This window comes from Nicotiana sylvestris, chromosome 2 (genome assembly GCF_000393655.2).
Source record: "Nicotiana sylvestris chromosome 2, ASM39365v2, whole genome shotgun sequence".
Lineage (NCBI taxonomy): Eukaryota > Viridiplantae > Streptophyta > Magnoliopsida > Solanales > Solanaceae > Nicotiana > Nicotiana sylvestris.
The window spans coordinates 158,849,100-158,872,563 of record NC_091058.1 but is presented as its reverse complement, the minus strand read 5'-3'; the positions used below and the strand labels follow the sequence as shown (position 1 = coordinate 158,872,563).

Here is a 23,464-nt window from a genome sequence, read left to right as displayed (position 1 = left end):
GTCACTCATTGGAGTACTTGTTCGAAGTACATAAACAAATGCTCGGAATTACTTTCCAAATACAAATTGAGCAATCACTTTCCAAATACTTGTTCGAACTTAACATTGTTAACAATGTTCAATTTACACAACTGACTGAACTGAGTACTCATAAAAATTAATAATGCAACTGAGTTCAATTTACACAACTAGGTAACAATGTTCGAACTTAACATTTAACAATAATAAACAAAACATAATTCATATCCATTCATCTCCAGTTCTCCACACAACTGTTACTGGACAGTAAACATCATTCATCTCCAAACAAAACCACAATCTGAAATTTACATAATGCAACAATTGTCTTTCAAAGTTCAAACCAAACCAAACTGAAGACCCCAAACAAAACACAATCAATTGTCTTTCAAACCATACTGTCATAGCAAAATAAAACAAACCAAACCTCTAAAGTCCCAACAGTTCTTTAACATATTACACAAAACAAAAGAGTTCCAAGTTTCAACTTTTGGAAAGCCGCAACAGTCAACACAAACCAGCAACCAGGCCAAATGTAGCTCTCAATTTCAGATTCTCAGTAGGACTGTGAGACAAGTTAAAAATCTGCAATTTCAAACAATTCAAAGAGCATTTTCAGAGAAAGAAAAAGACAGCTCAAAGCTTCAAGCTATCTAGAATTCTAGATTCCAGAAACATACAACAAAACAAGGAGCAAGTGTATAATGAAATACCTGAGCTTGTACAACAAATGGAAAATCACTATATGTCGACAATGTAAGGCTCTCTTCCCGTATTCATAAATTCTGTATAATAAGATAGTAACACAAGAAATTAGTTTAGAAGTAATCTAAATAAACATACAAATAAAGTATACATTAAACACAAGTAATAAGATAGGCTTACCAGCTTCAAGTTGTTCAAGATTATCTAAATCTTCTTCAATTTTAACCGGAGTTGTTGATTCATTACGAATCCAATCTTGGACACACACAAGAGCTTTAACCAATCTAGGAGTCAATGAACTCCTAAATGGAACAAGTATGCGTCCGCCGGTGCTAAAGGCTGATTCTGAGGCAACACTAGAAATCGGAATGGCTAGCACATCACGTGCCATCTCAGTAAGAGTGGGAAATCTAAGTGAGTTCAACTTCCACCACCCCAGAATGTTAAACTTTTTATAGTCTTCCTCAACATCTTCACCCAAATATTTATCTAACTCCATTTTAGAATCAACTCCGCCACATTTCTTATGCTTCTTTAAATCTAGCTTGAATTTTGAGAGCAACGATGAAGAAGATAGAGAAGATGGACATGAACCAGAACCACCATTTTTCATTGCATACACATTAAACAAAGTATCCATGTATGTTTTCACATCCTCTTGTATTTTCAAACCTATTATTTCTCCAAACATAGCACCAAGTGCAAATGAAAGAGTATTAAACTTATGGCGTGGATCAAGCACACATGAGATAAAAATCATTTTGTTCATCTTATGTGGATCCCCCCAATACTTATCAAATTTCTCTTTCATATTCTTTGTCATTTCTCTTAAGAAAGCATCTTCATTTTGCATCAACTCTTTCAAAGAAGAATCAACAACACATATTTCAGAAATTGCACATCAGACGTAATATAAAGTGTACCTAATACTTTCAAGGTGAGTTCATAAAAAATTTCTAGAAACTTCACAATACGTCTTACACTATCCCAATCACTACTTAAAAGTGGACCTGCAGGTTGTCCATCCTCACAAATGCAGTTAGAAATACATGACATCAAACCATAATCAATATCACAATACTTTGTAAAGGCTTCCTCATAAACTGTAGCAACCTTCAACATCAAATATGTGGAGTTCCACCTAGTAGGAACATCCAAGCACAATGATTTTTTAGAAGTTATCCTATCAAGATCACAACATTCTTTAAACTTTTTCCATCTTGCGGGAGATTGTCTTATGTACCTAACAACTTGTCTTATTCGTTCAACAGACACACTCCCATCTCTCAACCCATCTTGAACAACTAGATTGATGATGTGAGCCATACATCTCACATGGACATGCTTACCTTCCATCAAGTTAGTGTTCCATCTAGTAAATTCCTTGGATAACTCTCTAACCATCACATCATTAGAACTCGCATTATCAACTGTCACAGTAAATACTTTATCCACTCCCCATTCAAGTAAACACTTTGCAATACCACTAGCTAAATCTTGACCTTTATGACTAGTAATTGGACAAAAATTCAATATCCTTTTATGTAATTTCCAATTATTGTCAATGTAATGGGCTGTAACACACATATAATTAATTCTTTGAATTGAAGTCCATGTATCAGTAGTAATACATATTCTCTGTTTTGATTCTTTAAGAATAGACTTCAAAGCAAGTCTCTCTTCATGGTACATCTCAAGACAATCCCTAGTCATAGTAGTACGAGATGGAATATGAAATAAAGGTTGAAGACTTCTCACAAAGTCTCTAAATCCATCTTTTTCAACAGATATAAAGGGAAGTTCATCTTTAATAATCATACGAGCTAAAGCCCTCATACATGCCTCTTGATCAAATTTCCAAGGGATAACTGAAACATCACCTGTTAGACCTTGCGGTTGAAAACCTATTGTTGTCTGGCTACCTTCTGCCTTGTAGGGATTGGTCAGACATTTGGGAATATGCAATAACAAATTGCTTGTGCCGCTATGCTTGGTATCAGCCACATATTCTTCTGAACAAAACTTGCATCTCGCTTTCTTCACACCCTCGGCATCAATGAACTTGTTGAAGTAGCGCCAAGCCATTGATCTTTCTTTAACCATTTTTCTTTTCTTCGAACCAGGTTCAGATTCACTGTTGTTGGTTAATGAATCTGAATCAGTTGAAGTATTACTTTCACCAACTTTTTCAACAATTTGAAGTTCATTCACTGTCTCTGTCTTGTTTTCCATCTACCAAAACAAACAAAAAAACCAAAATAAAATCAGAAATAGAAGAATAGAAAATGAAAGAGAGATAAAAACAGAACATAAAGACAAATCAATACATACATACAAATATTGAAAAAACAGTATGGAAATTCAAAATAAAGATGTTGTAATATCTCTCTAACACACACAAAAAAAGACACAAAAAACACACATTATTTGATTTCTGTCGTGAAATAAAAGGTGGAAAACATCACATTTGAGCTCTAAGAGAGAGGGGGAAAGCAACAATGAACCAATAATAACTAATAGTTAGAGAGAATGCCAGGCTTACCGTCTATTAGGGTTTTGCGTCGTTTGCTCTTGATTGGAAATTGAATGTGAAGACTTGAGAGTTGAGACTTCGAGATTAGTTTTCTACTTCGAGAGAACTTGGAGTTCACTGGCTTGAGACTTCGAGAGGACTAAGATAAAGAGTGAAGACGAGAGGTGGAAACTTGGTCGAACTGAGATGAAGAGTGAAGACTTCGAGTTCGAGAAGACTGAGTCACTAAGCTGTGAAGACTGAAGAGAGGCGGAAAAGAGAACTGAACATCGATATAACCTAGGGTATGTCTGATAAATGAATAAGTATACTTAACCCTAAAATTTTAGGGTAGTATTTATATATAGGCCCATATAATTTCGAATTTCGGATTGGATCGGATTAAAATCATGCCAATCCGAATCCAATCCAAAAATTCGAAATTTTATAAAACATAATCCGTATCCAATCCGAAAATCCGAAATCCGAAATTCGAAATAGAGCAGGCCGGATTGGATTTCGGATATCCGATCCAAATGCACAGCCTTATGTGCAAGTCCATAAAAAGTTCTAACAAATAAAACCACCATAAAGTTAAAATGCATGTATATAGGTATAAAAAGGAATCTATTTATTGTCCCATTTCTTTGAATATGAGTTACGAATATCCTCACCGTTACATGTTTCTTTTAATTTTAAACATGTAAAAAATGTGGTCCCGTCGATGTAAAAAGGTAGCAACTTTTAAAACCCAAAGAAATACTAGCAAAAATTATGGAAAAGAGAGTTTATATGACTATGCAAAACCTATTAAACTTTGAGAGAAAAATAATTTTTGCAAGACAAAAATATTTAAAGAGAGAATTTGTCTTTTTCAAGAGATGGTCGGCAAGAGGCATTCATATTGAGAAGCATAAGCGGAATCATACTAAGAGATTGTTGAATAGTCTACTATATAGGAATCTGAAGGTGTTGGTTTATGTTTAGTCAATAATGGCATGCCAATTGGAAGAGTTGGTGTGGATGCTAGGAGGAAGCTTCCTCCTTTGATGTCACCCATGACATCAAGAGGAGGTAGTTTGATGTCACCAATGACATCAAGAGGAGGTCTTTACCTCTATAAATAGATGCACTCCTTCATTTGTAGAAACCATCCCAAAAATAATACAACACATTGTAGTGAGTAGAGAGTTAAGAGAGAAATTCTCTTAAGTGTAATTGGGAACTCTCCCCTTCCTTTGTTAATATTAAAAAGGCAACTGTTCTCTGGTGGACGTAGGATTATTTTGATCCGAACCACGTTAAATCTTGTGTTCTTTCTTTTACGTTTCCTCTAACAATTGGTATCAGAGCAACAGGATTCTTTAACGATCCAAGGAGGAAGAACAAGCAAAGATGAGTTCCATGAAGTTTGAAATTGATAGATTCAGTGGACGCAACAACTTCAATATCTGGAAGATCCAGATGATGGCGTTACTGCGGAGGGAAGGTTCAATCCATGCTATTGACGGAAAGTATCCTAAGGATATATCAACTCCCGACAAGGAGAAGATTGAAGGGGATGCATTGAGTGCAATCCAGCTATCCCTTGTACCTAACATGCTTTGTGAAGTGAGTACGGGTACCGAAGAGACGGCCAAACAGTTATAGGAAAAGCTAGAAGGGCTATACCAAGACCGATCAGTGACAACAAGGATGTTGTTACAACGGCGTCTTCACACATTTAATATTAGGTCAGGTACTTCGTTACAAGATCATTTAGATGCGTTCAATAAACTTGTCATGGACTTACAGATTGCAAGAATTAAAAAGGAGGAGGAGACGCTTGCATGTGCTTTGCTATTTTCATTGACTTCAGGATATCGTGACATTGAGAATTCAATTATGTATAGTAAGGAGCCTATCAATATTGAGCAAGTGCGGCAGACACTTAATTCTAGTGATGTGCGGAGGCACATTGAAGGAGAGAGAGATGACCAGGCAAGTGGGCTCTTTGTGAGAGGCCGGACTAGCCAACAGGGAAAGAGCAAATCAAAGCACAGATCAAAGTCTCGTGTGAACAAGAAGAATACAGAGTGTTGGGGTTGTGGCAAGAAGGGGCACTTTGAACGAGACTGCCCAATGTCAAAGTCCAAGGAAAAGGCGAGTGCATCCACAGTTGAACAGGTACATGATTTTGATAATGATTATGTACTAACAACATCGTGTAATAATAATAGTAGTTATGGAAACAAATGGGTGTTAGACTCTGCTTGCACTCTGCATATGACGTTCCGAAAAGACTGGTTTAGCAGCTATGAGAAAAGTGGAGGAACCGTAGTAATGGGCAATAATGCAACTTGTGCAATAGTTGGCATTGGCTCAGTTCGGGTTCGCTGCCATGATGGAGTCGTGAGGAATATTACACAAGTCCGCCATGTTCCTGATCTGAAGAAGAATTTGATCTCCCTGAGTACTCTGGATGAACAAGGCTACAGGTACATAAGCGAAGCAGGAACTATAAAGGTTACTAAAAGTTCTTTAGTCATGCTGAAAGACAAGCTGGAGAACGGCCTTTACACATTGGCCGGAAGCACCATTGTTGGCTCTACAAATGCATCTACAGTGCAGTTATCTAATGATGACAAGGCAAGACTATGGCACATGAGACTGGGTCATATGAGCGCACGTGGACTGGAGATGTTGAGCAATTGTAACCTTTTGGAAGGTGAGAAGATCAGCACACTTGACTTCTGTGAGCACTGTGTTCTAGGGAAGCAAAAGAAGGCCAGCTTCAGCACTGGCAAACACAAGACAAGAGGAGTTCTAGACTACATCCATTCAGATTTATGGGGTCCCTCTAAACTTCCATCGAAGGGCAAAAAGAGGTATCTTCTCACTTTTATTGATGATTTCTCACGAAAGGTTTGGGTGCATTTTTTGAAGGCAAAAAGTGATGCTTTTGAAGCATTTAAAGAGTGGAAGATTTTGGTTGAAAATCAAATGGAGCGGAAAATCAAGTATCTTCGCACAGACAATGGCTTGGAGTTTTGCAATGAAGAGTTTAATGAATTCTGCAAGGTTCATGGGATCTCAAGACATAGGACTGTCAGGCATACCCCACAGCAGAATGGAGTTGCCGAGAGAATGAACAGAACTCTTCTTGAAAAGGCTCGTTGTATGCTCCTACAAGCCAAAATGTCCAAAGTATTTTGGGCTGAAGCAGTTCACACTGCTGCTCATATTGTCAATCGATCTCCAGCATCGGCAATTGACTTTAAGACTCCGAATGAGGTATGGTCAGGTGAACCCTCTAACTATTCATACTTACGAGTATTTGGGTGTCCAGCTTATTATCACGTTAATGAAGGAAAGCTTGAACCAAGGGCTAAGAAGGCCATATTCGTAGGGTATGTGGATGGAGTAAAAGGGTACAAACTTTGGTGTTTGTCTTTACTCAAATTTATAGTTAGTAGAGATGTCACCTTTGATGAATCCTCTATACTTGATCCCCGTAAAGTTTCCGTGGAGTTTTCAGGAAACAAGAACGACGAGCAGGTGGAGCTTCCGGTGGAGCTTGCCAAGGAAAAGGATCAAGAGACTCAGGTTAAAAATGAGTCAGAAGATGTAAACCTTGAAGAACTTGTTGTCAATGAACCATACACAATTGCAAAGGGGAGGGAGAAGAGGCAGACACGAGAACCGGAACGCCTTATAGATCAAGCAAACTTGATTGCATATGCGTTCGTAGCTGCACAAGAAGAGATTAAGGATCTGGAGCCCTCCTCGTATATTGAAGCAACTTCTTGCAAGGATGTTGTACAATGGCGGTTAGCCATGACTGAAGAGATGGAGTCTCTTCACAAGAATCAGACATGGGTCTTAGTGAAAAGACAAAAGGGGAAGAGGACAGTTGGATGCAAGTGGGTCTACCGAAAGAAAGAGGGAATTCCTGAAGTGGAAGATGCTAGGTTCAAGGCGAGATTGGTTGCAAAAGGATTCAGTCAGAAGGAGGGAATTGACTACAATGAGATTTTCTCTCCAGTCGTGAAGCATAGCTCAATTCGCGTGCTACTAGCATTGGTTGCCCAATTTGACTTGGAGCTTCAACAGCTTGATGTCAAAACTGCTTTCTTACATGGTGATCTAGAAGAGACAATCTATATGGATCAGCCTGAAGGTTTTCTAGCTGAGGGAAAAGAAGATCACGTATGCCAACTAAAGAAGTCTTTGTATGGTTTGAAGCAATCCCCTAGACAGTGGTACAAGAGGTTTGATGCATTCATGACTATACATGAATTCTCAAGGAGTGCATTTGATAGCTGTGTGTATCACAAGAAAATGTCTGGTAACTGTAAGCACGTGATTTTTGCCCTATATGAGAATTACTCCCAAAAAATTCAAAAATAAAATGATTTTTCTTTGGTGTACAATTTTGTGATATTTTGAAGAATTATTTGTATTTGTCTGTGCGTGTTTATTCGCTAAATTAATAAAAAATACAAAAATATGTCGCATTTTGCATGTAGGATTTAATTCTACAATTGTTAGTAATTAAAATTGTTTTACAAAAATTAAAAATTACAAAAATAGGCATCGTTTGCATTTTTAGCATTTAATGTCCAAATATACAATTTTATGCTTAATTAATACTTAATTGTGCGTTAATTGTTATTGGGAGTTAATTTGCGCCTTTATAACTTAATTTAGTTCTTAATAATAGTTTAAGTATTTTTATAATTTAGTTTTAGAAAAATAAAAGAAGAAAAGAGAGCGAAAATATAAAGAAAGTCGGAATTGGGCCTCTTCTTCAATTTCAAGCTATAGGCCCAAAAAATGGCCCAATCTTCCCTACGACCCAGTCCATTTCGAACTGGGTCGACCCAGTCCATTAACCCAACACCCCTTCTTCATTTTTGTCCAACACAAAACAAAACCAAAAAAAAAATAAAAAAATAAAAAGTGAATTATCACTATTAATAGTTTTATTTTTTGTTTTTTTATATATATAAAAAAATCCGAAAATATTTTATTTTATTTATTATTTTTATTTTAAAATATATATATATATATATATATATATATATATATATATATATATATATAGTAATTTCGGAAATGATTTTAAAAAAATAAAAAATAATAAAATTAAAAAATGTAAAAGAATGTAGAAAATTTAAAAAAAAAAGTAAAAAGTTTTAAAAAATTTAAAAGTAAAAGAAGGTTGGAATTAAAAAATAAATATAAAGATATCTGAAAATTTAAAAAATTTAAAGTAATTGAAAGTAGCATTTTTAAAAGAAAAAGAAAAGATAGTGGTTTATTTTTTAAAGAAAAGTTAAATAAAGTGAGATTCTCTTTTAAAAAAATAAAAAGTGGGATTTTAAATAAGATAAAGTAATTAAAGTTGGAATTTTAAAAATAAAAGTAAATAAAGGTGGGATTTCTTTTTCTAAAAAAATAAAAGCAATTTGTAAGTGGGATTTCTTTTAATTAAAAAAATAATAAAATAATAAAAAACAAATCTGAAAATTTCGAAAATTTTGCTATAAATAGAAGAGAAAATTTAGGAAGAAGGGTGGAAAAAAAGAGAGGAAAAACTAGATAGAGAGAAGAAAAAAAGAGGGGGCGGAGTGAGAAGTATACACCCGATATACATTCTGGATACACTGAATATACAGGGGCAGAATTCATTTTGGAGAGTTTTGAAGTTGAAAAAGAATAGTTACTGCTTCATTGCCTCGCTTAAGATCTGAAATAGTCAGAACCTTCCTACCTTTTACTTCTTCACTATACTTGGAGTCGTTTATAGTCTCCTGGGTTTTCTGCTATTCCTACTGTACTGGTTTGCGATGTTGCTGAATCTGCTGTTGCTGTGTTATTACTGCTGCTGACTTCTCCTTCTTTTGTTCTTGTACTGCTGTTTTCAGGTACACATTTGTACAATCTCGGCTTGAAGCAAAAAATGAAATATTAATCAGGCTTTGTTCCTGTTGAATTCCTCCTGTTTAGATTTGTGGTTGAATATAATTTTTCTTTCTTCGTATAAAGATGTAGTTGAATGATTAATGAATAATGAGGTTGCATATGTATACTTTCTTCATCTAATAATGTTAGTTTAAATTACGGAGAATAATTAATCTGTTTTGATATTATGGTCAATCTCATGTTCTAGTATTATTGAATAACAGAATATAAAATGAAAGCAGTTTTTCTTTGTACAAACTCGATCGCAATTTTCCATTCGCATTAGCCGTAAACTAATAACTAATAAGTTACGTTTTTCAGCATGTAAATAATTAAGAGATTTTCTTTTATTTTAGAGACGAACTTAATAGAAAATATAGTCATTGTAGGTTTATCCTTTAAAAATAAAAATGAGACGAGCCTCGCCAAATAAAACGTATAGATTGCGGGGCCCTCACAAAATGTATGGTTTAATTAGAATTCGGAAGGACCGTTTAGCGAATTTCACGGTCTTCCCCAAAATAATAACGCGATAGTCTCTTTAGGCGCGTGTTTAATATTTTACTTTCTTAAGCCTGGGTGTGCATTTCATGCGACCCGAATCCAAATCCCAAAACATCAAATAAAACGTGTTCCGGATTGTGGGTGCATTTCATGTAACGCAGTCCAAAGACGTGTTTTAAGCGATGTTCATATTTCTTTTAAAAACAATAATAATAAAGCGGTTAAAAGATAAAATTTGCACATAAGTTCATATTTGTATAAAATCAGATAATCAAGCCGAATATAACAGTTGAGCGACCGTGCTAGAACCACGGAACTCGGGAATGCCTAACACCTTCTCCCGGGTTAACAGAATTCCTTATCCGGATTTCTGGTACGCAGACTGTAATATGGAGTCATTCTTTTCCTCGATTCGGGATTAAAATTGGTGACTTGGGACACCCTAAATCTCCCAAGTGGCGACTCTGAAATAAATAAACCAATCCCGTCTCGATTGTCCTTTAATTGGAAAAACTCCCACGCACCCTCGCGGGTGCGGAAAAAGGAGGTGTGACAGCTCTGGCGACTCTGCTGGGGATCATAACCCAGAACCACTGGTTCAGGGTTCAAGAATTCGAGCTTAAAATAATTGTTATAGTTGGTTTTATTTATTATCTGATTTTTTTACATGATATATGCCCAATGTGCTAAATGACACTTTTACCGCTTTAATATTATTTGAATTATGAATATATACAACTGCTACGAAACCCCCTTCTTTCTGAGTCTTCTAAATTTATGGTGCACACGTGCGCGTGGCCCACCTTTCTGTTAAAGTCATACCAAATAAGACGAAGTTGGGACAAGTAACTAGGCCGGGTAGACTTTCGTGCTCCCGGTACGTTGCCCCCGCTTCGGCTCAAACTGTCCGTTTGGGTAAGCCAGGGCTAGATCAATATGCCTCAGGTTTTTTCACTTAGAATAACTCAGCTTCATGCCGGATCCCTAGTAGGAGCGATTGTTTGCATCACGTGCATTTGACTTTGGAGACTCAACACAGGGGTTGGGTCTGTCTAGGACAGGTGTACCAAAAAAAAAATGACCATCCTGATGCATCTTACTTGCTGCTACTTGCGCATTTATTTGATCCGGATTTGTGTGTTGACTGACTTTTGAATATCATGAATAATATTTTAAAATTGAAAAAAAGTAATAGCGGTTAGGGAATTGACTGTTTATTTTTGAAAAAAAAAACCAATGCCCAAATACTGTCAAAACTCTGCCGAAATTTTGAGAAAATGAAAAAAAATGTCTTATTAGTTTGTTTTATTAAAACCAAAGAAAAAATAGAAAGAAAAAAAATCGTTGTTTTGTCTTATTTTTCAAAAAAATAAAAAATAAAAAAAAGAAATATATATATATATATATATATATATAAAAATAGTTTGTCTTCCCCTGAAAATGACAATGAAAAAGAGTCTTACTTTTAAAATAGTTTTTTTTTATTCGTTTCTGAAAAATTCAAAATAATAAAATAAAAAGAGTCGCGTTGAAAGTGGTTTTATTATTTGTTGCAAATATATATATAAATCCAAAAAGTTTTTCTTTATTTCCAAAAATGTATATATATCTTTATTTGTTGCAAAAATATTTGTCCTGCCGAAAAGTCTAGAAAAGTTTTTTTTAGACTCCCAATTTTCAAAACAAAAAATCCAAAAATATTTTCCATTATTGACTTCTTTAAGAAAGTTTTTTTAATTATTAAATATATATATATATATATATATATATATATATATATAATAAAATAAAACAAATTCGAAAATATTTTCCTTCTTCTTTAAAAATTGAAAAGAAAATTCAAAATTCAAAAAAAAAATATTTTTTTTAGAAATCATTTCATTTATTAAAGGTAAAATTCCAAAAAAATATTTTCTTTCTTCTTAGAATAAGAAAGAACAAAAAAAATCTTCCTTTTACTTTTGAAATTCTCAAAGTTTAAATCAAAAGAAAAGGAATTCTTAGAAGTCTTTCTTTCAAAAAGAAAATCAATCAAAAATTCAAAAAAAAATATATATATATACTTCATTTCTTCTTTCAAAGCAGTTCTTTTACAAATTCAAAATAATAATAATTTAAAATTAGTTTACTTACTTTATTCATGACCTGCCCGAACTACGCGGGTTTGATTCTCACTGGATGTGAGATACGTAGGCAACCCTCATCGGGTCCAACCCCCTTTTTGCTAAAATAGCCAAAAACCAATAAATAAATAAAAACGTGTCAAAATTTTAATTTTGTCATAAATAAGTCGAATGGTGTCTAACCTCCCCTTTTGCTAAAAATAGCCGGAAAAAAAAATATGTCAAATTTTAATTTAGTCATAAAGAAGTCGGGTGACGCTGTTTTATCAAGACATAGTCGAATGTTCCCGAAAAGGACGCCGGAAGGCTGACTTTGCATAAACAGCCACCTTTTGGGTCATGTTTAGGATTTTGGTCCAGTTGACCCCCACAGCCTTAAAAATCTTCGTCCCCGAGGCGCTGAAGGGCCGTGTTTGCAACACCACGTTTTCATTGTAATTTGAAAAAAAAAACAAAGAGTCAACGGTCGGGTGAATTTTTTTTTAGTCAAAAACAAGCCGAGCTAGCTTCGACAGTGTCTTAAACCGTTCTTGCCAAAATAGCCTTAGAGTATCTTTCAGTTGTCGAAAGGCTATTTTCGTAAAAGAACGAACAAGTTTGTAAAGTGTCAAAATAATCCTCCCCGGCCTTAAAATTCATGTGAGATTTGGAAGGGGCCACATTTGCAAAAATAGCCATTTGGTTGCATTTGTCAAACGGGGAAAGGAAGCCGACCTTTTTGTTTCGAGGTTATAAATCTTTAATTAGAATATGTGGGTTGTTTGATTTTCGAGTTTGTAGGTCATCTTCAAACCTTTAAAACCCAGTTTATTTTAATATGAAAATTGAAAAAAAAATGATTAATATTGTTTATCTTTTATTGGTCCGAACTACGCAAGGTCTGATTCATGCGGGGTCATGATACGTAGGCAATCTCCATAAGATTCGACCACCACTGAAAAAGAAAATGAAAAAAAAATGTTGCTAGTAATAAGAACCGACTGAGTCCATTCTAACATGTTTTATTTTGAATTGTGAAGAAAGTTGAGTTGGTCGGTTTGTTCAGAGGGTTCAACAAGAGCAGTACCACTCTCCTAAGTACCACCCGTACTCGTTTGATCTTCCTTCAAAGATTGAAGAGCCTGCCCGAAAGATGGTACAAGAAGAAATGACCCAAAGAGTGAAAAACTTAGAACAATGGTTGAAAAACAGGCAAGGGTTGTCTGGTCAAAAGAGTGTTGCCTTCAAAGATCTATGTATGTTCCCCGATGTCCACTTGCCGCCTGGTTTCAAGACTCCCAAATTTGAAAAGTACGATGGACATGGAGATCCCATTGCCCACTTGAAAAGGTATTGCAATCAACTGAGAGATGCGGGAAGAAATGAAGAATTGCTGATGGCTTATTTTGTGGAAAGCCTTACAGGAGTAGCTTCCGAATGGTTTATGGATCAAGACACGTCTCGCTGGTATGTCTGGGACGACATGGCACAAGCATTTGTCAAACAGTTCCAATACAGCATTGACATTGCCCCAGATCGCATCTCCCTTTCAAACCTGAAGAAGAAACCAAGTGAAAGTTTCAGGGAATATGCCATTAAATGGAGAGAGCAAGCGGCTCGAGTTAAGCCACCCATGGATGACCACGAGCTAATAAATGTCTTCCTTCAAGCGCAAGAGCCAGATTACTTTCAGAACATGATGTCCGCAGTTGGCAAATCCTTCTCGGAAGCAATCAAAATGGGAGAAATAATAGAGAATGGTCTTAAGACAGGAAAAATTATAAGTCAAGCAGTTTTTAAAGCTGCAACTCACGCTGTCCGGGTTGAGTCTGATAATTTTTGCGACACAAATGAGAAGATTGAAGAAATCATGATGACATCAGGGTCAAGAAGAGGTCCTATGAGAACATCTCGAAGGTATGAGCAGCCTCCTAAAGTTATCTATAAATCCCCTGAGCAATATTATCCCCCTCAAAACCCACAGCCGTCTATTGTTCCACCTCAGTATGTTGCCCGGCCACAAAAACGCCCCAGAAGGCGAGCACGAGCGTCACAAAATCTCCAGAAGCCTCCACATAACTTTCAGGTGCCCTATAACCCACATCCAAGCCAGAAGTATAAAGGGGAACGAAGGTTGAAAGATAATTTTACACCAATAGGAGAGTCCTATGAAAGCTTATTCGAGAGGTTAAAGCATCACGACATGATTGCATCTATTCCTCCAAATCATCTGGACCCACGTGCAAGAAGCTTTGACCCTTCTAAAAGGTGTGAATACCATTCCAATGCCCAGGGGCATAATGTTGAAAGTTGTCGGGATTTGAAAAGAGAAATAGAAAGGATGATCCAGGAAAATCTGATTGTGATCCAAGGTAATGACGCCCAGAATATCACGCAGAATCCTTTACCTGCACATCATGATGCACACTTTATGGGGAGGATGCCTGGTAACATGGGATTTTAGAGTCATCCCGGGAAGCCGCTAACTGATGATAATGATATTGAAGTTGGTAACGTCCTTGGCAATGATGATGCAGAACTTAATGGCTAAAACACCGTATTGAGCAATTGGAAAGGCGCTCCATCTCCTGGTCAGCCAGAGAGGATTTTTGGTGGTTTATTTTGTTGTCATTTCATTCATCCGGATTATTTTAGGGTTGTAATTCGGATATTGTCTTGTGGTCAAACCCCCTTATCCTTTTATTTGTCTAGTACCTAATGTGGTGTTATCTGGTTTAGTTTTAGGGTTGTAACTGTTTATTTTGTCGTAAACGGTTCTACCTTTTGTCTAAAAGCAAATTCCAGTCTTTTTCATCTTCTTTGTTTAGTTTTCTTTACCCTTTTGTTTTGCTTCTATTCAATGCCGATTCTAGGGACATGACATGCGCACACAGTTTGGGCCTAGTCTTAAAAGTTAATCAGACCATTTAAAGGAAATAAGAACGGTGTGAGATTATTTGAAGCCCGAGTCATGTGGAATTAGGGCAAGTAAAACACAAAGAAAACCGCTAAATGCAAGATTCGCCGAATTGGCATGAGGGTCGTTCATGAGAGTGAGAGTGTCGCCCAGCAGTGCTTTAGAAATGACAAATGAAAAAGCAAGTGTTTAACATAATTGTCAAGTCCAGCACCATCGGAAGAAACTATAAATCTATGTTCAATTGTGTTGTTTGCACTTGGCATGTTTTGAAGACTGGAATGACGAAGGCATTTTGTTCTGCTACCTAAACACTTTATCCTTCGTTACCCCTTTTGAGCCTTATATATTTTCTTTCATACCCCTCGTTCGGAATCAATAGCAACGACTAGGAAATACGAGCCTGGAAGGTAAAGAAAAAATCAAAAATCAAAAAAAAAACGAAAAAAAAGAAAAGAAAAGAAAAATGATAACAAAAAAAAACACAAAAACAAAAGAAAGTCAGAAGAAAACAGAGGAATTGGGAACTACGTTTGACCTGATTCCTCAAAGAGGATACGTAAGCGCCTTACGGCTCGGTCATAGGGTGCACAGTGTGCATAGTGTGCATGGTGTGCATGGTGTAATAAAAAGAAAAAAAATTAATTAATTTTAAATAAATAATCCCCAAGCAAGAAACTGGGGCAAGAGTTGTGCTCGTTGTAAGCAAAATTGGTTCCGAAGGTTGTAATTTTGAACCCCAAATTGATTTGTTTTTGAGCCTTTAATACCCTTTCTTTCTAAGCCTATCCAAAAAACCCACATTACGGTCCAAAGAAAGACCTTCTGATCAGTCTGCAAAAGATGCCAAGTCAGACAAATGAGAATCTTACCAGCGAACATAACATTCTGTTCCACAACAGAAAGGACTCTAATCTCCAGCAGAGAGAGTCATACCGGCAACACTCCAAATCCCCAGCTAGAAAGTGATATAAATGAGAGAGTCTTATCGGTGAAAATCTTCACGGACACCATAAGGCGATGAAAGCTGAGAGAAAAACCCAAAATGAGAGAGGCTTGATAGTGAAAACCCTTCGGGCACTACAAGTCGAATAAGATTGGGAATCAGATGGGGGATAGTCAAGGGAAGACCTTGAAAGACGATTGATGACGAAGGATAGGCCACATATGCATGTCATGACCATTAGAGTCAGTGTTTTCATTTGATAGGTTTTTATTTATAGTTTCTTTTGTTAAAGAGTCATTTTTTCCTTTGTCTTTTATTCTGTTCCCTTTTATCTTTTCCTTTCATAGAAATTTCCCCAGTAGAGTCTGTTTGGTCAAGACCAGTGGGAAATGACTTCAAAGTAGACCATCAGCTTTCCAAGATAAGATCTGACTAGTACATCCAAGTGATATAGTCAGGAAGGAACAAGCGCGAGGCCAGTGTCAAGAAAGATATCCCCAGCAAAAGGATTGACGAGTGTCAAGAGGGATATCCTTGCCGAAATCAAAGGTTATTAAACCTCAAGACCAGAGCCCGTGGACAAAACAAGAAAAACAATAAGCATGATTTGGGAAATTCATGCGAGACTAAAAGGTCGGGAAAATGCAAGTTTCCGAGCCATGCCACGAAAGAAGAGGGATATCCCCAGCAGAAAAGGATTATCCCCAGCAAATAATATCATCCCCAACAAGTTGTGGAACGCAGAGCAAGGAAGGGAAAAGGGAAAACCATCCCAGTGGGAGTATCACAACCAACCACCGCGTTTTAAACTAACAAATTTTGTTTAAATTGAAACAGGTAAAGGAAGTGGCATTGATGACAGAAATACAGGCCATAAGGGAGACTGTCAAACTGGGGCAGAAAATTTTCCTTTCATTTGGAAATTTTTCTGGAAGTCAGATACCCATTCAGGGTAAAATGAATATAGCACCAGTCTCAAGGGAAGTGGTCTTTGAACCAGTTTTACCCCCAGCATAACAAGTTTTAATAAAAGAAGTTGTTCCCCAACAGACAGAACAAAGGGATGACATTTGTGCTCATAAGAGCAAAAACCATTATCATCCCCAGCAGCTTCCAGAAGAATGATGCATCAATTTGAAGGGATAAAATTCTCCAGCAGCATTATCCTCAACAACGTTATCCCAAGAAGATAACACTTTTATCCCCAGCAGTGTTGAGAGAAAATAAATTCTGGAAAAAAAAATGAATTTGAAGGAGGGGAAGAAAGGAGACTCCCACAGTGGTATTATCCCCAGCAAGCAAGAACAAAGCAGAGCGGAGGATAAAAAATTGAAGAAGAAGTCAGGCGTCCACCTGGAGAATGAGGATGAAAAATTGAAGAAGAAATCAGGCGTCCACCTGGAGAACAAGGAAGAGAAATGGAAGTATTAGTAGTCAGGCGTCCACCTGGAGAACAAGGAAGAACAGTTGAAGTATCAGCAATCAGGCATCCACCTAGAGAACAAGGAAGAACAGTTGAAATATCAGAAGTCAGGCGTCCACCTGGAGAACAAGGAAAAGCACCAAAACTGGGGCAGAAGATTTTCTGCCATTGTCGAAAATTTTCTCGGAAGAACGAGGAAATCAATTCAAGTTTTAAGAGATAGCAAGACAACAAGATTTGGAGAAAAACAGTCGGAGGTAAGACAATTCCAAGATGTTGAAAATGGGATCATCCGCCCTCGAATAGGATATTTGGGTTCATCCACCCTCGAATAGGATATTTTGGGATCATCCGCCCTCGAATAGGATATTCTGGGTTCATCCGCCCTCGAATAGGATATTCTGGGTTCATCCGCCCTCGAATAGGATATTCTGGGTTCATCCGCCCTCGAATAGGATATTTTGGGTTCATCCGCCCTCGAATAGGATATATTGGGTTCATCCGCCCTCGAATAGGATATTTGGGTTCATCCGCCCTCGAATAGGATATTTTGGGTTCATCCGCCCTCGAATAGGATATTCTGGGTTCATCCGCCCTCGAATAGGATATTCTGGGTTCATCCGCCCTCGAATAGGATATTTTGGGTTCATCCGCCCTCGAATAGGATATTTTGGGTTCATCCGCCCTCGAATAGGATATTTTGGGTTCATCCGCCCTCGAATAGGATATTTTGGGTTCATCCGCCATCGAATAGGATATTTGGGTTCATCCGCCCTCGAATAGGATATTTGGGTTCATCCGCCCTCGAATAGGATATTTGGGTTCATCCGCCCTCGAATAGGATATTTTGGGTTCATCCGCCCTCGAATAGGATATTTTGGGTTCATCCGCCCTCGAATAGGATATTTTGGGTTCATCCGCCCTCGAATAGGATATTTGGGTTCATCCGCCCTCGAATAGGATATTTGGGTTCATCCGCCCTCGAATAGGATATTTGGGTTCATCCGCCCTCGAATAGGATATTTTGGGTTCATCCGCCCTCGAACAGGATATTTTGGGTTCATCCGCCCTCGAAGAGGATATTTGGGTTCATCCGCCCTCGAATAGGATATTTTGGGTTCATCCGCCCTCGAATAGGATATATGGGTTCATCCACCCTCGAATAGGATATTTGGGTTCATCCGCCCTCGAATAGGATATTTGGGTTCATCCGCCCTCGAATAGGATATTTGGGTTCATCCGCCCTCGAATAGGATATTTTGGGTTCATCCGCCCTCGAATAGGATATTCTGGGTTCATCCGCCCTCGAATAGGATATTCTGGGTTCATCCGCCCTCGAATAGGATATTCTGGGTTCATCCGCCCTCGAATAGGATATTTTGGGTTCATCCGCCCTCGAATAGGATATATTGGGTTCATCCGCCCTCGAATAGGATATTTGGGTTCATCCGCCCTCGAATAGGATATTTGGGTTCATCCGCCCTCAAATAGGATATCTGGGTTCATCCGCCCTCGAATAGGATATTCTGGGTTCATCCGCCCTCGAATAGGATATATTGGGTTCATCCGCCCTCGAATAGGATATTTGGGTTCATCCGCCATCGAATAGGATTTTTGGGTTCATCCGCCCTCGAATAGGATATTTTGGGTTCATCCGCCCTCGAATAGGATATTTTGGGTTCATCCGCCCTCGAATAGGATATTTTGGGTTCATCCGCCCTCGAATAGGATATTCTGGGTTCATCCGCCCTCGAATAGGATATTTTGGGTTCATCCGCCCTCGAATAGGATATTTTGGGTTCATCCGCCCTCGAATAGGATATTTTGGGTTCATCCGCCCTCGAATAGGATATTTGGGTTCATCCGCCCTCGAATAGGATATTTTGGGTTCATCCGCCCTCGAATAGGATATTTCGGGTTCATCCGCCCTCGAATAGGATTTTATTTTTTAAAGTTGTTGAAATCAGGAGCCCCCTCTGAAGAACAGAATGGCGATGTATTGGTTGAAGAGAGGAATGACATTCATTTTTAAAGTTGTTGTTGAAGTTGGGAGCCCGCCCATAGAACAGAGGCATACATTTCAGTCTTTAATTTTCAAGCATTGAACTTGGGAGCCCGCCCAGATAACAGAGGCATACATTTCAAGTCTTTAATTTTCAAGTATTAAAATTGGGAGCCCGCCCAGATAACAGAGGCATACATTTCAAAATCAAGTCAGAGGACAATAAAACAGAGGGTTACAATAGGAATCCCCAGCAGGAAACAATAAAATTCCCCGGCACCGGGAAACAGAAGGTTGCAACAAGAGGTCACAGTACAAACTCAAGTACATGTGTCAAAAGAAGTAAAGCACCGAAAGAAATGCAAGCAGACAAGGAAGCAAGGCAACAAAAACAAATTGTACTCTAGCCTAGCTTCTTGTTTTTTTAAGCACGGTGTAACAAGGAGATCGGTAAGCAGTAGTAATAACATGCAACAACAGTAACATTGCAGTCCAACGGTAGTCCCAGCTACCAAAATTTCTCGAACTACATTGACCTGATTCCTGTTTAGCCCAGGATATGTAGGAAACCTTTGAAGCAAAGGTTCGGTCAAATCTTTTTCAAAAAATGCTTCAACGGAGTACTCGGATGGGCAAAAATCGCTCGCTTTATCTTTGCACGAAAACCCTTCGTGTCTCCGGGCAAAGAGGGGCAGCTGTAAGCACGTGATTTTTGCCCTATATGAGAATTACTCCCAAAAAATTCAAAAATAAAATGATTTTTCTTTGGTGTACAATTTTGTGATATTTTGAAGAATTATTTGTATTTGTCTGTGCGTGTTTATTCGCTAAATTAATAAAAAATACAAAAATATGTCGCATTTTGCATGTAGGATTTAATTCTACAATTGTTAGTAATTAAAATTGTTTTACAAAAACTAAAAATTACAAAAATAGGCATCGTTTGCATTTTTAGCATTTAATGTCCAAATATACAATTTTATGCTTAATTAATACTTAATTGTGCGTTAATTGTTATTGGGAGTTAATTTGCGCCTTTATAACTTAATTTAGTTCTTAATAATAGTTTAAGTATTTTTATAATTTAGTTTTAGAAAAATAAAAGAAGAAAAGAGAGCGAAAATATAAAGAAAGTCGGAATTGGGCCTCTTCTTCAATTTCAAGCTATAGGCCCAAAAAATGGCCCAATCTTCCCTACGACCCAGTCCATTTCGAACTGGGTCGACCCAGTCCATTAACCCAACACCCCTTCTTCATTTTTGTCCAACACAAAACAAAACCAAAAAAAAAAATAAAAAAATAAAAAGTGAATTATCACTATTAATAGTTTTATTTTTTGTTTTTTATATATATAAAAAAAATCCGAAAATATTTTATTTTATTTATTATTTTTATTTTAAAAATATATATATATATATATATATATATATATATATATATATATATATATATATATATATATATATATATATATATATAGTAATTTCGGAAATGATTTTAAAAAAATAAAAAATAATAAAATTAAAAAATGTAAAAGAATGTAGAAAATTTAAAAAAAAAGTAAAAAGTTTTAAAAAATTTAAAAGTAAAAGAAGGTTGGAATTAAAAAATAAATATAAAGATATCTGAAAATTTAAAAAATTTAAAGTAATTGAAAGTAGCATTTTTAAAAGAAAAAGAAAAGATAGTGGTTTATTTTTTAAAGAAAAGTTAAATAAAGTGAGATTCTCTTTTAAAAAAATAAAAAGTGGGATTTTAAATAAGATAAAGTAATTAAAGTTGGAATTTTAAAAATAAAAGTAAATAAAGGTGGGATTTCTTTTTCTAAAAAAATAAAAGCAATTTGTAAGTGGGATTTCTTTTAATTAAAAAAATAATAAAATAATAAAAAACAAATCTGAAAATTTCGAAAATTTTGCTATAAATAGAAGAGAAAATTTAGGAAGAAGGGTGGAAAAAAAGAGAGGAAAAACTAGATAGAGAGAAGAAAAAAAGAGGGGGCGGAGTGAGAAGTATACACCCGATATACATTCTGGATACACTGAATATACAGGGGCAGAATTCATTTTGGAGAGTTTTGAAGTTGAAAAAGAATAGTTACTGCTTCATTGCCTCGCTTAAGATCTGAAATAGTCAGAACCTTCCTACCTTTTACTTCTTCACTATACTTGGAGTCGTTTATAGTCTCCTGGGTTTTCTGCTATTCCTACTGTACTGGTTTGCGATGTTGCTGAATCTGCTGTTGCTGTGTTATTACTGCTGCTGACTTCTCCTTCTTTTGTTCTTGTACTGCTGTTTTCAGGTACACATTTGTACAATCTCGGCTTGAAGCAAAAAATGAAATATTAATCAGGCTTTGTTCCTGTTGAATTCCTCCTGTTTAGATTTGTGGTTGAATATAATTTTTCTTTCTTCGTATAAAGATGTAGTTGAATGATTAATGAATAATGAGGTTGCATATGTATACTTTCTTCATCTAATAATGTTAGTTTAAATTACGGAGAATAATTAATCTGTTTTGATATTATGGTCAATCTCATGTTCTAGTATTATTGAATAACAGAATATAAAATGAAAGCAGTTTTTCTTTGTACAAACTCGATCGCAATTTTCCATTCGCATTAGCCGTAAACTAATAACTAATAAGTTACGTTTTTCAGCATGTAAATAATTAAGAGATTTTCTTTTATTTTAGAGACGAACTTAATAGAAAATATAGTCATTGTAGGTTTATCCTTTAAAAATAAAAATGAGACGAGCCTCGCCAAATAAAACGTATAGATTGCGGGGCCCTCACAAAATGTATGGTTTAATTAGAATTCGGAAGGACCGTTTAGCGAATTTCACGGTCTTCCCCAAAATAATAACGCGATAGTCTCTTTAGGCGCGTGTTTAATATTTTACTTTCTTAAGCCTGGGTGTGCATTTCATGCGACCCGAATCCAAATCCCAAAACATCAAATAAAACGTGTTCCGGATTGTGGGTGCATTTCATGTAACGCAGTCCAAAGACGTGTTTTAAGCGATGTTCATATTTCTTTTAAAAACAATAATAATAAAGCGGTTAAAAGATAAAATTTGCACATAAGTTCATATTTGTATAAAATCAGATAATCAAGCCGAATATAACAGTTGAGCGACCGTGCTAGAACCACGGAACTCGGGAATGCCTAACACCTTCTCCCGGGTTAACAGAATTCCTTATCCGGATTTCTGGTACGCAGACTGTAATATGGAGTCATTCTTTTCCTCGATTCGGGATTAAAATTGGTGACTTGGGACACCCTAAATCTCCCAAGTGGCGACTCTGAAATAAATAAACCAATCCCGTCTCGATTGTCCTTTAATTGGAAAAACTCCCACGCACCCTCGCGGGTGCGGAAAAAGGAGGTGTGACAGTAACTCAATGATTTATTTACTGTTGTATGTTGATGATATGCTTATTGCTGCTAACAACATTACAGAGATAAATGCTTTGAAGAAACTGTTGAGTAAGGAATTTGACATGAAGGATTTAGGAGCTGCAAAGAAAATCCTTGGTATGGAGATTTCAAGAGAAGACGGTGTTGTACATCTTTCTCAGAAGAGGTATATTGAAAGGGTTCTCAAGAGATTCAATATGCATACGTGCAAGCCTGTAAGTACACCATTAGCTCCTCATTTTAAACTTTCAGAGTTACAAATGCCTCAGTCCGAGGATGAGGTGGAGCATATGTCAAAGATTCCTTATGCCAGTGCAGTTGGTAGCATTATGTATGCTATGGTATGCACACGTCCAGATATTGCTCAATCTGTAAGTGTGGTAAGTAGATACATGTCCAGCCCAGGAAAGAGGCATTGGGAAGCTGTCAAGTGGATATTGAGATATCTCAAAGGAGCTTCTGGTGTTGGTCTGACCTTTCGAAAAAGTGGTGGAGGTATTTCAATTCTCGGTTATGTAGATTCTGACTATGCAGGAGATCTTGACAGAAGAAGGTCCACAACTGGATACATCTTTACCCTCGTTGGCAGTGCCGTTAGTTGGAAGTCGACTCTGCAGTCGATTGCCGCTTTGTCTACGACAGAAGCAGAATACATGGCAGCAGCGGAGGCGGTGAAGGAAGCTATCTGGTTGAAAGGTTTAGTAGCGGAATTGAGTTTGGTTCAGCTGGAATCAACTCTTAGATGTGATAGTCAGAGTGCTATTCATCTAATGAAAAATCAGAGATTTCATGAGCGCACTAAACACATTGATGTCAGATTTCATTTTATTCGAGATGTTGTTGAAGAGGGAACTATCAAGGTCGTGAAGGTTATCACAGACGATAATGCTGCAGATATGTTGACCAAGATAGTCCCACTCGCTAAGTTTGCACACTGCAAGGACTTGGCGGGGGTGTGCATCAACTG

General features: G+C 36.8%; 1 protein-coding gene across 1 annotated transcript in view; it reads right to left on the bottom strand.

Annotated features, from left to right (window-relative positions):
- Nucleotides 1-240: 240 nt before the first annotated feature.
- LOC138885862 (zinc finger BED domain-containing protein RICESLEEPER 2-like) overlaps nt 241-23,464 on the bottom strand; it is a 28,397-nt gene continuing 5,173 nt past the window's right edge. Inside the window, exons 2-6 of the mRNA XM_070166850.1 lie at nt 1,698-2,955; nt 904-1,581; nt 732-784; nt 537-603; nt 241-416 (exon numbers count right to left, since the gene is read on the bottom strand). Coding sequence (XP_070022951.1) covers nt 241-416; nt 537-603; nt 732-784; nt 904-1,581; nt 1,698-2,955 — 2,232 coding nt within the window. The remainder of the gene's footprint in view (nt 417-536; nt 604-731; nt 785-903; nt 1,582-1,697; nt 2,956-23,464) is intronic.